The 15,537-nt window shown below is 39.1% G+C and overlaps 1 protein-coding gene across 1 annotated transcript in view; it reads right to left on the bottom strand.

The window, feature by feature from the left end:
- Positions 1 to 1,426: 1,426 nt before the first annotated feature.
- ELP4 (elongator acetyltransferase complex subunit 4) overlaps positions 1,427 to 15,537 on the bottom strand; it is a 147,402-nt gene continuing 133,291 nt past the window's right edge. The window contains exon 10 of the mRNA XM_086472239.1: positions 1,427 to 1,558. Within this exon, the coding sequence (XP_086328365.1) occupies positions 1,427 to 1,558 (132 nt within the window). The remainder of the gene's footprint in view (positions 1,559 to 15,537) is intronic.

The raw sequence follows: 15,537 nt of genomic DNA, 5'->3' as shown, positions 1-15,537 counted from the left end.
AGTATGTGTTTATGCTACAGTGGAGTTTTTTAAGTGATTGACATTCATCATATTAGTTAGACAGTTTTAAAAGCTATGTCTTTGTTTTACACAGCGTTGTCAAGAAAAAAATAAAGTAGAACCTGGATTGCAGAATAAAAAAGCAAACCACTTAACCAACTCTTGGTTCCAAACCCATCAAAATAAGTTACCATTATTGCATCCTATTAACACGTTCTTTGAAGAGTCGGTTTCATTCCAGCCATGTAATACACTATTATACAGACTAAATTTTGAATCTGTAATGCAATCTTACAGCTGGGTGGCTCAGAAGTTCTGTGGAGAAGAAGATATTACTTTTCAAAATGGAAGTCAGCCTCAGAAGAAAGAATGCAAACCACTTTAATTTACAGGTCAGCTTTGCTTTGCCGTTCTTTTGTTTGATGAGATATACACAGAGGTACATACAAAATAGTTAGAAGTTCATAAATTGTCTATTTGAGGGTACAGAAGCCTGAATTACTTGTATATTCTGCCCTGCTTTAGACCAGCATGCTGCGATACCCTTCCCCGAGCTCAAATGCACTCTTCTGGTTTTCTAGCATTAATGTAGCTGTCGGTTTGAATTTCAATCTTGAATTATGTCTGTTGACATAATTTCATAGTGCTGACTTCAATTGTTTAGGATTACTGTTTTGAACTACATAAGGAAATAAATTCTTTCCTCTATGGTTGGTAAATTCCATTCAAGTGCATTTTAATGCATGCAGTAAGACATAAGGCAAAGTAATTATCTATAATATATTCTGATTCGAAAAAACACCATTCTTAACTACTGAAATATTAGAATAAAATCTATCTTATAAATTTTAAATTTATTATTACATATTTAATAAACTAATGTAAACATTTCCTGAAATTTAAGAATGGTATTTCAATTACAGAAAATAATGTTTTCAAAACCATAACTGCATAGTTTGCTTTTGGAATAACACGTGACAATGAATTGCTTAGTTTCATTCCTTTATTTAAGTAAACCATCCAACTTAACTCATTATTCATACAAAATATTAAATGTAAGTATATAAAAATTCCATTGGGAAAAATATCCCTTCATTTTTATTGTAAAAAAAAAAAAATCTAGAAGTGAAAGGGTAAGAGGAATTTTTGCATTTTAAGGAAAGGAACAAAATACTGTATGTTTCCAGTCGAGCAGAACAATGGCAGGACCCAACATACCAGAAGCTTTAACAGAAAGCAAAATCCAAACAAGCCCAAAATTAGTACAAAGAAATCAGAAAAAAAAAAAAAAAAGGCGGCACCATATGATAACACGTATTTTTAAAGACTGCTGGGTCAAATCATTAAGAAAAATATTTATATAAGTCATTAACACTCATAATTAAAGTGTCATATAAATCTGAGTGAAACTGCTAAGTAGAAATCACTAGAAGTCCAGGTGCTTCTTGCCGATGGCCATAGCACCACATCCTGAGCTCAGCAGTTTGGCGGATTCTGCCAGATCCTGTTTGCTTGCGCGGCTCACTGTGTCTGACAAGTCTGGAGGCAAATGTAGTCGCTGTGGCAGGAGATTTTCAGGAGGGAGAGGGAGAGAGAGATGGGGAGAGAGAGAAGAAAGAGAGAGAGGAAAAAACAGGGAGGGAAAAAAAAAAAAGAATAATTGCAGTAGGATTTATTTTCTACAGCATATTTCAAAATGCAGTCTTTTTCCTGACTGATCAATGTTTACTCACACAAATAAAGCACTTCCCAGACACTCTGTTAGGCTGACCTGGAAACAGTTTTGTATGTTTTCAATATATTGGACTCTGTAAATTGGAATAGATTTTTTCCTCACAAAAATTTTCAAAACAAAATCCAAATTTGCTCAAGGCATCTAACTATATCTACGGGCATTTTTCCTTTAAAAACAAGGGTTTTGCCCGAATGCTAACCCCTACATAAAATCCTTTGACTTCTATGGCATTACAATATAAGCATAGTTTTATCTCAAACATGCGTACTTTGCGGCAGAGTCTGAAAGGAGAGGGTTCACCCTGGTTGCAGCACTATTCTGTTAAATGTTTCTTCTTCATATTCTACTGATAGCTGTTAATAAAATCATGCAGTGACAGTCATTGCATTTGTATAAGGCAATCATATATGCTAATCAAACCTTGCCACCCCTTGTGAGTTGCAGGAGCAACACCTCCAGTCTACAGATGAGGAAACTGAGATACAGGTTTCACGGTTGTCCACAAGCCCACAGTCCTTGCATAGGAAACCTTATTTTTCAACTATGACAAAAATATTTCAGCTCTGCCTCTGAGGATCTTTTAGACTGGAGATCTATAAAACACATGACATTACCATTTAGCTTTTGTAAAGTAAGGTGAAAATTGATGTAAAACTGTGACTTTACTTGGTTAATTACTGGCTTGTTTTTGGACACAGTGAGGTACTGAAAGCTGGCCAGATGAGACAGTTGAGCATCTTCTACACAGTGCAATAATTTATGAAAGTGGTATCATAGAAGGAGCACATTTCTTGAAAGATTTAGTAGGCAAAGGCTAAACTGCATGGCTCTTCTTTTAAAATGCACACGCTTCTGAAGGGAACAGGCTAACAGTAATGGCTGCAAAACTGTATCAGGAAGCTGTGCCGACTATCCATATTCTCTGCTTTTGCTGTGTTTTTGCTTTTATTGCAACACGTAAATACAGCTGCCTTTTATTCTATACCTTTGCAATTTTTGTAGGATAAGATAAGAATTCAATTAAAAGGCGTAAGAAATATCTGTATTTACAGTGGGCTGACTGTTCAGCTCATTGCTGGCTTTGAGATCGTGCAATTAGGCATAACTTGCGAGGTGCTCCAAAGTACTTCCTACAGCTGGCTTCTCCTGGTTGTGGGCAGCGCAGGGAGAAGGACGTGTACTGGGCTGTTGTCTTCTCCAAGGGAAGGAAATGCACAAAGGAACACATAAAGGAACACATGCGGAGTACAAAAGCCTGCACCCAGGGTCAGATCACATACCCTCAGTATTGAAACCAAAGAACTGTGTGTATTTATTTGTAGCACTTTGCCAATAAAGCATAATTTATGTATCTAAAACCATGCTGTGTATATACCATTTAGTAACTATGTCTCTCTTACATTTCACCATATTAGAATCTGTGCTGTGGTATGGTATCCTTCACTTACAGTTCTTCCCTTATTCCTGAGAAGGTCAAGCACGGTGGTGGATATGAACTGTGATCCATGATGCCTCATTTCTACATCAACACAATATAAACTAGGGCCTATCTTGTTTGTCTGCTGAGAAAACACGTTTGCTAGGAAAGAGCCAGTGTACAACTTGGATGGTATGAGGGGGGCTGTAAGCACTGGAAAACAAAGGGCGAGGAAAAGCTGGGAAGTGCAGGGGAGCACCTGGCACATATTTCAGTCACATTTTCTTTTCAAAAAAGTGTACAGTAGTCTGTCAGCAGGGTACAGGTTATTTGGTATGTGGGAAGTGGAGAGACAAGGGAACTAATCCAGCCCACTCACTGTTAGCATCTCTCTGCCCTCACCGGGGAGCAGAGAGGTGGCTTCCTCTAGGGGAAAAGTGGTACTGCTGTCTTCCTCCTGCAATTACTGACCCTTTTGCTAAGTCTGCCAAAGGGATTCAGAGCAAGGTGATGAAGAGCAAACAGAACTGAGACTCAGCAAACTCATCTTAAGCAAGGACCAGCTAATACAGATAGGGAACAACCGTAAACCCTGCCACACTGGCTTGGACTCAAAGTGTGGTCAAAAGAAAAAAATCTTTGATGTTTACACAGCTTCTTTGTCAATGCTGTGTTTGTTTGCTAATACATATTATAAACAGAAAATAGATAGGAGAATACTTATCAATTTGCAAAGACTCAGATAGGAAAAGTAAAAATTAAAGATGCTCAGATTGGATGGTGGGACTGAATGAGACTTTTACAGATGTATTTGTTACGATACAGTGTCATTACACATGTATATACCCTTGTTCCTCCATCTTATTCAGTGAAGAGGATGCACACTGCTCATTTAGTGGCTGGCTATTCAGTATTTTGTTTTCTTGCCACTGTTTACTCTGAACTTTGCTGACATATTTATTGTACACTATTGAAACCTTGTTCTGAAGACAGAATGGCTTTCCAATAGTACATGTCAGTATATAGCACTTGAACGCTTCACAAATACCAACTGCGTTATTTTCCTAATATTCTTGTAAGATAAGGCAGCAAAGTTACTTCCATTTTAGGGACAGGGAATTGAGGCACATAAAACACCTGGCAAAAGGTATCTACTAATTTCAGAAACACAATCCAAGGCATTTAGGACTTGCTTTTCCAGAATGTTTAGCATTGCACAGCATTTCACATGATCAGATGCTAACTTCATTTGTGGCTGTGAGTGCTCAGTATTTCTTCAAGAACCCCAAGTCAGGCACTTAAACAGCAAGAGACACAAAGTAAGAGTAAGAAATAAAAATAGTGGGTTGAAGCCACACGATCACACAGAAGCTCCGTAGTATAGGCAGAGACCCATATACCTTTCACATATCCTTCAATTGTCTTAATTACGACCCCACACCTCCTGCAACCCTTGCCCTCTCTACAATCCCCATTTTCAAACATTACATCAAATTGCTGGTTCTCCAGGAAGCATATTTCACTGTGTATGCCACCTTCATCCTCAGATCAGATGTATTCTGAACAACAAACAACACTAGGGTCCTCCGAAAACAACGGGATGTTATCCTGCTCTTAAGACCTGAATCATAGCACTCACCGACACTACCTCTGAACAAAGCTTGAATAGATGTTTCAGAATATCATTCCTTACATTTTCTGGGTGCAGCTTAAAAATATAAACAGGGCTGCAAATATTAATCCTATTAAATATTTCAAGACTATTAAAAAGAAATTCTAAATTTTAAACCACAAGCAAACTGGAAATTCATTGCACGGCATTATACAGACATCCACAGGTTAAACAACAGGCCTTTATTTTTGGCACCAATAGGGACACTGCGGTCACTTGAACTAAGGCAGTAAGTGATAGCATGAATAGGCTGTGATCCTTTCTGAACACCAGCATTACAGAACGATCAGACATTTTCACAGATATTTGCTGACCACAGAGAAACAATCACATTTAAAGTCCCAGTTTAGGACAAAATGTTTGCTGTCGGACAGACTTCTCTGCTATTTCTGAGGCTGTGACCTCCACCCCTTTCAATCTCTCTTTCTCTTATCAGCCTGATAAGAATCAGGCTGATTTTGCTTACACTGGCAATCCCAGTCCTTGTTGTCAGGCCTCCCATCCGGCAACTGGTCTTCATGACAAAATCGCCCCTTCTCCAGCTGCCTGCACTCCCCAGCCTCTGCATCAGACAGTCACAGCTTTCTGCTTCCAAGCTCTTCTTCACTCCTGCTCCCGCCAGTCTAGGGTTTCTCTTGCCCATTTCTGCCCATATTCCATCCCCTGCTCCCATTCCTAATGCCTCGGTCCAAATTCAGGGCCAGGCCATCCTTCCTTGCTTCAGCTCCTTGTCTTCCTCATCCCCTATTTTGTCCTCCTCCTCTTTTCTCCTGTTGTTCTTCATCTGCCCTTCCGTCCCCTGCTGGCACTGCTTGCTGCCCTCACTTTCTGCCCCTGCTCCTCTCCTCTGCCTGGCAGGCAGAGGCAGTGGTTTGCCCCCAGGTCTGAAAAGCAGGTACACCCCTGGAAAAGGGTCAAGCTGAACACACAGTACTGAGTGTGCCTGGGCCAAATAGGTGGATTTTCACAGGAGAGCAAAAACACGTCCCTGGCATAAATGCTAGACATAAAATTGTGTATTTTCATTTGTTCTGCTAAGTAATGGAAGACTTTCATTAAATTATTCCAGCATGTGGATAAACACAAAACTTCCTGTAGCCCACAGCAAGCTGGTAGGGCAACAATATTTTAAGGCAAAATGGTTATAGTCTGGCAAAAGTAAATATGCAAGTGAAAACAGGATCCTATAGCCATCCTCCTTGTGATACTGTCCTGAAGCCTGTATCAAAGAAAGGTAAAATTTGTCAGTGTAAAAACTAGGCAAAGCTGGAGTAAACTTCCTTTGTGCAAAGTGAATTGTGTATCTGCATTATTATAGCGTGTTTAACTACATGATGACACACTATTTTCACCCATGTAGGCTGCAGAAAGGTTTAAACTTAGGATCTTCAGAATCAGACTCTAAGCTCCATTCACTCGATTAAGAAATAACTGGCTGTGGAAGAAGGCTGTTCCTGTACAAGGCATAGCTAGGGAAGGGGCATGATGCGAGTGCTGGTGCTTCCCGCCTGCGCTGTGTCGGGCAGGTCCCAAAGGCTTTGCGGTGATAGGAACAATTTCACTGAACCCAGCTAAGCACACAGCTTTAGGGCATGCATTACGAAAGGAAAACATTTCAGACAAAACTTATTACATACTTTGCCTCTGCTCCTCCCTCTGCCTGGAGAAAACTTCTAATTACTTTATTTGTTCTCAATGGGAAAAAAAAAATAGAGGTGGAAGATAAGAATATGTAAAACGACAGGCCAGAAAGGCCACCCAGCAATCAGTGAGTCCAGACCCAGCACTGAGGACCAAACTGATGGTTTTCTGACACTGGTCCGCCTTGTAAGACTGGGATGTAAAGATCCAAGTCATGGCTATTCTAGGAACTTCCAGTGGGCTGGTACGTTTGGCTGGAGTGTAATTTCTTTTTTTAAACCAACAAAATCCCTAGAAGACAAAAATACTAGCAAGTGCTTTTGCTAGGGTAGCTTATTGTATCAAGGGGACTGTTTCAGAGACGACTTATAAAAAACAGACTTTCCAACATAAGACTTTTTTTTTCTCTTCAGTATTAAGAGGATTGACCAGTAGTTTTCCTAGCAACCTCTCCTGATGTTGATTATGTCTCAGTTACAAAACACATAGAAACAGTACGCAGGCTTTAACTGACTATAAAAGGGGTTGAAAATGAAGGAAAAATCATATGACTGAACCTAAGTAACCAATGACAGGTTAAACAAAGAGCTAGCTACCAGAGATAATGTTAAAGAACTGATTACTATACAACCATACATATAAACTACACATATTCTTCTGAGGAATGTACTGGCACTGCATTGTGGAAGCAACTAGTGAAATCCAGTATTACACCTACATGGTATAAGCAACAATCAGTTCATAAAATTACTTTTCAGATTTGAGGAAACGTGTGGCTGTACAGATTGTTTTTATAATATATTTTAAAATACTCAAATTATTGAGATGTAAGATACAGCAAAATTTCATAAAATTAATTGAGGGTTACTAAAATCACATACTCTATAAAATGCTTTAAGCAATAAAAAGTATAAAAATGTTTAGCAACAATATGATAAGCAGATATACATATATTGGCAAAAATCTAAACCCAAAGTAATTCTTCATATTACTCCAAAATCAGCAGTATATTTTTGTAGCTATTATAAGTGTAATACTGCAACAAACAAATACATAAAAACATGAGTGATGCCAAATCATTGAATCATAAAAAAAGAGGTGGTAGCTTGTTCTTAATTTGATATATAGTAAAGTAATTCCACTGAAGTTAACTCTGACTTTGCTAACAGTTACATGAAGCTTTAACAACTGAACCCACACTTTACAAAATCAAACTTAAAAAAAAATCTTTACAATTCCATTTATTTGGATCTTTGGCCAAAGACATTGCTTATTAGTCTACTATGGCTGCAGTCCTGCCTTGGGGCAAGGAGATGGGTTAATGACCTCTCTAGATCCCTTCTAGTTCCATTTGCTACAACTCCATGAAGACTGAAGTCACCAAAGCTGAAGGGATTTGGTTTAGGGGGAAGAGGGGGGTGGGGAGAAGAATTTTAGGAATGCTGGGAAAATGAAAGATGCAGACTCCTAGTTGGGGAGCTTTATATCGTACTTATTTCTCTTTGAAGCAGAACTCTTGCCATTCCATAAAGCCAACACAAGAGAGAACAGGAACAGACAGTGGTACAGAGGCCAAGTTCCTGTTACTGTTCCCTTTTCTGCTAATGGTGCCCATAATGCACCCCTTGCATTGGGTTTCCCCTTTTATGTCTTTTTATTACCTCATTTATAAATACTAGCAATTATTTCTATTGTCATAGTACCCAGGAAAAGACCAGCATTTTTGTAGGTATCATGAAATAGGTGGGTTTTAAGGAGAAATTGGCAGGAAGTTAGGCATGCAGCTTTATACAACCTTCTCTTAGAGTTAAGAACCCTATTACTTGAAAATTATCAGACGGTCAAGTGATTGTCACCATTGCCTGACTGGAAATAGATTTCCTGATAATGAATAAGATCTCACAGGCAGGTTGGGGAAAAGGACATGGAGGCCTTCGGAAAAGAAAACAAGCAACTTAAGATTAAGAAAAGAGGGAGTGAGTGGAGGGATGCCAAATTACTCCACAGCCACTGAGCTGCCTCTTTATCTCTAAAGAAGGCTCCCAAAACGGGAGGCTTTAGCTGCCAGTGCTCGTGCCCAGCTGTGTTACGGTGCAGCTGCGCACCCCCAAACCGGGCTGCTGGGTGAGAAAGAGCTGTGCAAGAAGGAGCTGGTAAAGCCCTGCCAGGTGCTCCCCGCTTTGCTGGGGAGCTGCGCGCTGCTCGGGCCCTGGCCGTTTTCCCGTGCTGCTGCTGTTCCAGTGTCTGACCCATGGAGTTTGCTGATCTGGGTGTGATCCTCACCTGCTGCCCTGACTTCCCAGCTTGAAGTGGACTTGCCTTAGAACTATGGATATGTCTGGCAGTCCCAGGACTGGTGGTTGACCCTGGTTACCTTCAACCAGACCTGCTCTGCTATTTTTATTTGGGCAGCGGGGAAAGGACTTGAGAGCAGTGGCTGAGCCTGCCAGGGACATCGGGTATACCTTCAACGCACTGGCAACATGTGGCACTGATTCTCTACGGTGCCCCCAGCCACAGCTTCAAGGCCACTGCAATATGTCTGTTTATGTGGGGAAAGAGGTCACGAAAGAAGAGGTTTACCTGATGTCCCCACAGGGCGCATCTTGCATTTCTAACTGAGGTAGTGTCAAATGGTTACAAAGTCCTTCAGAGATACACGTTTCAGGAGCATCTTACCTTGCCAGTTAATGACTTTACTGCTTTCTTAACAAGTCATCATCAAGCACAGTAACTAACTGGTCTTCTTGGCAAAGCCAAACTACTACCTTTGGGCTTAATATAAACACAAAGATGTGCAGGTATGAAACTGTATTTCTTTTAGAGAGAAGAGTTTGTTCAAATATTTGACATGGAGGTGACTATACGTTTTGGCCTCTTCTCTTGCCAAGTTTGTCAATTGAGAGGTACTAGATATGTGTATTATGATGAAATGAATGATCTTTTATACAATATGTAGTCTACTGGAATGACACATCACTTCTGTTGACATAACTTTGTAACAACTCACCTACAAATCTGACAATATTGCTACGAAAAGATACAAAATCGAATGCCACAAAATCGAAAAATACTTCTGAGTTAATGTAAGCTCACTTCTCAATGATGAAACAGTAAGACATTACAAGCTCTCACAGCAAGGACGTGAAAAGTCAAATCAACCGGCCTAGACCTGTGTCAGACAGATATCATATGCCAGTCCTGAACTTTGGTTCACAAATAGTGATGGTGTCTCAAAATCTGTAATAGTTATCTTGTGGAGAGAATGGTGCCAAACTATCCTCCCATAACTGCATTTAGGTCTCAGGAAAACTATTTTTAACAAATTCACTATGAATCTCTTACTTTCCTGTTCATGTTACAGTTTTCTCAGTATTTTAACAAATTCAGGAGACAAACCAGTCGGTAACTACTTTTCTGTATAATGGACATGAACTCAGTTTCTTCTTGTTCTGCTATATTCACAGATGCTACATTTCCTTTTTTAAATCACAGCATCGGATACATTTTCTAAATTGATTATAAAGATAAAGGACTGTTAAAAAGAGGATTCTAAAATTTTCTACTTTTCAGGTAACTGTGATTGACTTATAACTAATCACAACGATATCAACCCATGTTAAAATAAGCACATCTACCATATGCATTTCCTATTTCTTTTTTTTTTCAAAAGTTGAAGCATAATCTGAGCCGTCAAAATTAATTATTGTTAACATCAGGTGTCGAGAGAAGGCTTCCACTAAGAATAGCTGATAAATATACTTCTACCTACATATCCCTGTCTGTCTGCTAAAGGACACATTGCTAATATGAAAATAATTTTTATATATAGCTAATAATACTTAAAATACTTGAACACGACTCTAAAACTCTTCTTTTCCATCTCTTATAGAATGTAAAATAAAACCCAGGGTAATTCTCACTTTCACCTCATTTGCAGGACAGCGATGCTTTGTTGTAGGTTTCCAATACTACAAAGAGATTATTTAAACAGTGACTTTAAAGACACCTGGTAAAATTAAGAGCCATTAATAAACCCACTTCCTTTGATGATAGATTTTGTAAAATCCGTTTTATGTTTCAGAATGCTGAATCTTAATATGTGCCTCTTCAGCGCAGCTTTCCAGCTTTCCATCTGCTTTACAGAAGCGATATGGTAATATCCAGAAGAATTCAATTCAAACTGTGCTGACTTGTTTGGATATGCCACACGGTAGTTTCTGTTCTCTGACCATAAAACTACGCAAAGTATTTAAAATCTGAATTCCTGAGTATGAATTTAAAACTTGGTTTATTCAAACACCGGCTGTTGCAGAGTGAAAATCTTTCAGAGATATTTGTACCAATAAAATTCAATTCTGTACGCGTTTGTGTAAGACAAATCCCTGGGGGATTTCAGATGGCTGAAGAAGCTCCAGTAACATGTGAGTAGAGATGGGTGGGTTTTTGTATGTGCAGCATTAGCCACTACTTTTCAGTGACAGGAAAGGAAAGCACAGACAATTGTCTGAACAAACTCTTTCATTCCAAAGAAAAACTCCAAGATGTGTTAAAGATGATTTGCTACATGTGAAGGGACACGAGGGAAAGAGAAAAATATGAATAAGATTTACCTTCTCTGACGCTTGAGAATGCTGAGTGTTTGGCACCACAGAGTGCTCTAAATCACACGTACAAATAACAGACCTGCTTTACATTGTACCTGCAGTCTCTGCGTAATGAAGAAGCTCCCGTGTTATAAAGGGGGCTGGATTAATCAGTGATGGTTAGAGGCTGTCCAAGGACTACAGCTGTTCAATTGCTTGTCTGATGCAAAGTTTAGAGAAATACATGGTAATCTTACAACCAGAACCATAAACAGTTACACAGCATACTATTGCAATACTTACTGATCCAGCTCTTACCAAGCACACATTGAAAGACTGTCTCTGTCCTTAAGAGTTTACAGCCTGAATACACAAAGTGGGTAAAAAGGAAGAAGTGAAAGATAAAATATCCAGGCAGAAGGAAAAATGTCATGACATATAAATACTGTATATAATGGCAAAGCTTTAATTTCCCTTCTAACTGAAAAAAATATTGCAAAGAGGCAAGTGAAAGAGGACAGGCACAGGGGAAGAAATTAAGGGACAAAGGGCTGAAGAGAAGATAGAATGAAGAAAGGCAAAGACAGAGGGCGGGAGGAGATACATTATCTAGGCATGTTATAGTTGAGATTGGAATACGTTGTCTAAATGCTGAAGGGAAATGCTGTTCCAAATTCAAACAGCAGTTCATGAGTCTGACGGTATAATCTATGTCCAAAGCAAGCAGACTAACATTTTTGTAGATCTGTTCTTTTTGCTGAATTTCTCCTCCCTGAGCTTACGTAAGAGGAGTGCGGGACCTATGATGCAAGTCTGAGTAATTCCAGGGCTCTCAGGGTAGTCCGGATGGACGCTAATGTTAATGTCACATTCTCTTCCTTGACGGATTCATTCAACCTAATTGCAGCTGTCTACAAGTCAGCCATTCAGTCTAACCTATATTATATACTTAGGATGAGATGAATCACCCTTGCAAGTGCTTGCCCATCTCTGTTGATTATTCAGGAAACCTGGATGACTAGCTTAAACTAAATTCTTAACTTAGAGTGTAAAAGGTCAAGGAGAGGAATTTAGTCCTACAATTACATGAAGCTTCTTATTGACTCAGTGCCTCCACTGTATCTTCTCTTTCTTTGAACGACATTGCAACATGCCACGAAGTATGGATTTCGTAGCAAACCACAGATGGCTCACTGGAAATGTTCCAGAGTTGCTGGCAATGCCCACGCTGCTCTACAACAACTTGGGTGTCTCTACTGGGAAGCTTGAGAAGTGTTCAAGACACTGTGTGTACAAACAAAGTAAGTGAGGAGGAGGGAGAAACAGCATTCAGAGACAGAAGCATCTGTTCTAAGAGGACCAACATACTACAATGTTACTCTCACACTCTAAAATTTCAGCTAAATTGGAAAGCTAACCAAATATTTGAGTTTGCACCCAAAGCTATCTGTTAAAGTTCACTGTAATCTACCAAGCTTCTGTCTCAGTTTAAATATTTTGTCACATTTCAGAAAACTCATTAATACAGCCATTTAAAAAACACCATTTTATCTGAGGGTGTGCAACAGAAACAACTGATAGAATGTATTCTGCCTCTTGATAAAATTGTCCAGCTAAATTTCAACACTTCACAGAAAGGTTATCCTCCAAGACAGGCAACTCGCACTGGCAAGTCTCCGTTACAAGTGCATTTCAATGCTTGATTTGCCAACTCAGAAAAAGAGAGACAACAGAAATGCAAACAGACTTCTGAATTGAACAGTTCTGCCAGCTATTACTAAAATACACATTGCCTACAAGCTTCCACTGACTTCAAGTATCTAGCAGTCTCTACAGATTCTATGAAACTTAGAGTTTAATGAAGTGCTTTCCTAAGAAGAACAGGAGAAAATGAGAGCTGCTCTGAGACTCTGGTCCAGCCCAGCTGTGGGCTGCCCCAGTGCTGCCCCAGCAGTTTTTCCTAGATTTGGCATACACTGACAATGCTGATTTCCTCCTATACATCAGTTGCAGAAGCTGTGCGTACAAACACAGAGTACGTAACTATACATGCAAACGCACACGTTACTTACGAGTGCACGTGAGTTACTGATAACGGCCAACGCGTCCACCTACAGAATCTCCCCAAGGCATGCAGTATTGCTCTAGAAAGCACCAAGACAGTGTGAGCTGTATTGGTTTACATTCGACTACACAACGCAAACCACCCATCCAGTACCTCCCGGAATGCCTCTCTTTCAAGAGACCAGTGTCACAGGTTTGGCAAGTCGCTGGTTACTGATGGGGGGGGGGGCAAAATGTAAATGCTAGCTGCGGGGGGGGGGGGGTGGTAATGTTTTATATTCAGAATAGCCCTATGCTCAGTAGTCTATTTACTTTTTTAGGTCAGCTAGAATTAGAAAATTTCCATTGCTAGGCAGCCCAGCACATCTGGGAAGCATTTCTGGGCGTTCAGACCTGAAGCACGCGCTGCCCAAGGGGAAGATTCATTACCCCGTGCTACACGGCCCGCCAGTCCCTCCCCCAGACAGCACAAGGGCTTTGGCAACAGGAAAGCGCCTTAACTTCGTGCAGAAACGTATTACATGACCAGAACACAACAATTAGCACATTTGTAAAGCTTCAGGGATAGGAACAATTTAACAGCTTTTTGAAGCAGACTAATTTTCTGGAACTTTTTTATCTTTTTTTTTTTTTTTTTAAAAATTATTTTTCTTTTCATGCATGGACAAGTTCTTCTTTGCTACAGGTATTTTCTGAGTCTGTCTCGGAGGATTATTATGTGTAGCGAAAACCAAATTATTCAATCACTTTAAAACAGTGCTAGAGAAATTAAAAGTGCTACGTAAGTGCAAACTGTTATCACTAATCTCTGTTTTAGAAGCAAGTATCATTTAGATAGATAAACATATTGCTGGTTTACAAAATTCTGCACATTTACAAACCAACGCTGCTAAACAGAAGACCAGTTTGTTTATGTTTGCAGCTTTTCACAAGCTAGAAACTTCAGCTCTGTAACGGCAAATGTCACTATCAGATGTTCCATGCTAAGGCAAAAACCAGGCCAGAAGAGAAAAAAAAAATATATTTCTGCTACCATTGCCTTCTCACCCTAAAAACCGGCACTGATATAGGAAGTATGTTCAGTTCTTGTAACTCCTAGGTAAGGATGTAGACATTATATAATTCAGATTTTTCTATCTCTTATTTTCAGTTCTAATTCCCCATGACTCATGAGGGCTACAGTTTAAAACCCCAGCTAACAAAGCCTTTTGTAGTACTACTAGCAAGAAACCTCAGACTTCAGAAATCACTGAAGTATAATATAATATCTGTAATACTGGATCAACCTGTTTTGGCATGAAAACATACCATGGCGTATTTTTCCTCAATGATGGATATTGCTTATACAAAAAAATAAGAAAATGGCATTGGTGCTAAAGTGGTTATGTTGATGACCCTTTGGGAAACCAATGCTTTAAAGGAAACTTAAGCACAGAATAAGAAGTTGCTGGAGAAAGGTTAAAAGACAGGTCACGCTAATTCCTTTTTAAATGACTCTATCTAAGACAGTAGGACTCAGTGCAAACTGAAACAAATATATTAAATATGAATGACAGAAACCGGTATCACATTAAATGCAAGACTTTAGTGACTAATTGAGATTAAAATAAACATTACTATTTATCTGGAAGCTGGGGAGAGAGGGCTGAACATTTGAGCAGATTCCTACATCAAAAATGTGTTTTGTACAGAAACTATATGTCAAATTACAGTTATTTTTTCATAAAAATCAGCTGTTTCTAGCAGTTATTTAGTTTTCTACTTTTCATGTGTCAGTATTTTTTTCATTTCACTTCTTTATTCCCTACTACAAGTAAGTCTCTTTAGAGCAATAAGATCTTTAAAATCCCTTTAGTGTTTAGAAATGTCAACAATGCAGTAGACTATACTTGATGAATAGGCCAGATAGAAAAACCTGCCTCAAGTTTTTAATTCAAGAGAAGTAAGGTGCTTTGAAGAGCACTTGATTTGAGATTTAGAAGCCTGCTGCTATTCAGCCAGACACTCTTGAGAGTTGTTAAGTCCTGACCCATAGCATGAAAACAGGTTGGAGGGAGGGAAGAAATTCTGGTAAGAAATATATTTTGTACTCCCTGTATAATTATTTCTTCAAATACCATTTAAACATGTCTTCCTATAAGTAAGTAAAAAAGTAAGAGACGAGGCAACCTTATCAGACGATCTTATTTGAATATTTTGAATGTAGCGGGAACTTGCCAGGGGGAAGAGCTACAGCACTGGAAAAAGATGAGGCTCTAAAGGAAAAAAAAATCTAAATGGTTCTTTCCATTTGAGTAGACGGCACTGACATATTAAAGCTTCATATTTTTGACAAGAGACATAGAAAACAAAGGGGTTTTCACTTCAAAATATGCAGTGGAAAAATATGAAATGGATTGGTTTGCTATAATTATAAAAAATA

The sequence above is a fragment of the Leptosomus discolor genome, chromosome 12, assembly GCF_034619465.1.
Source record: "Leptosomus discolor isolate bLepDis1 chromosome 12, bLepDis1.hap2, whole genome shotgun sequence".
NCBI lineage: Eukaryota > Metazoa > Chordata > Aves > Leptosomiformes > Leptosomidae > Leptosomus > Leptosomus discolor.
This window is presented reverse-complemented; position numbering and strand designations above follow the sequence as displayed.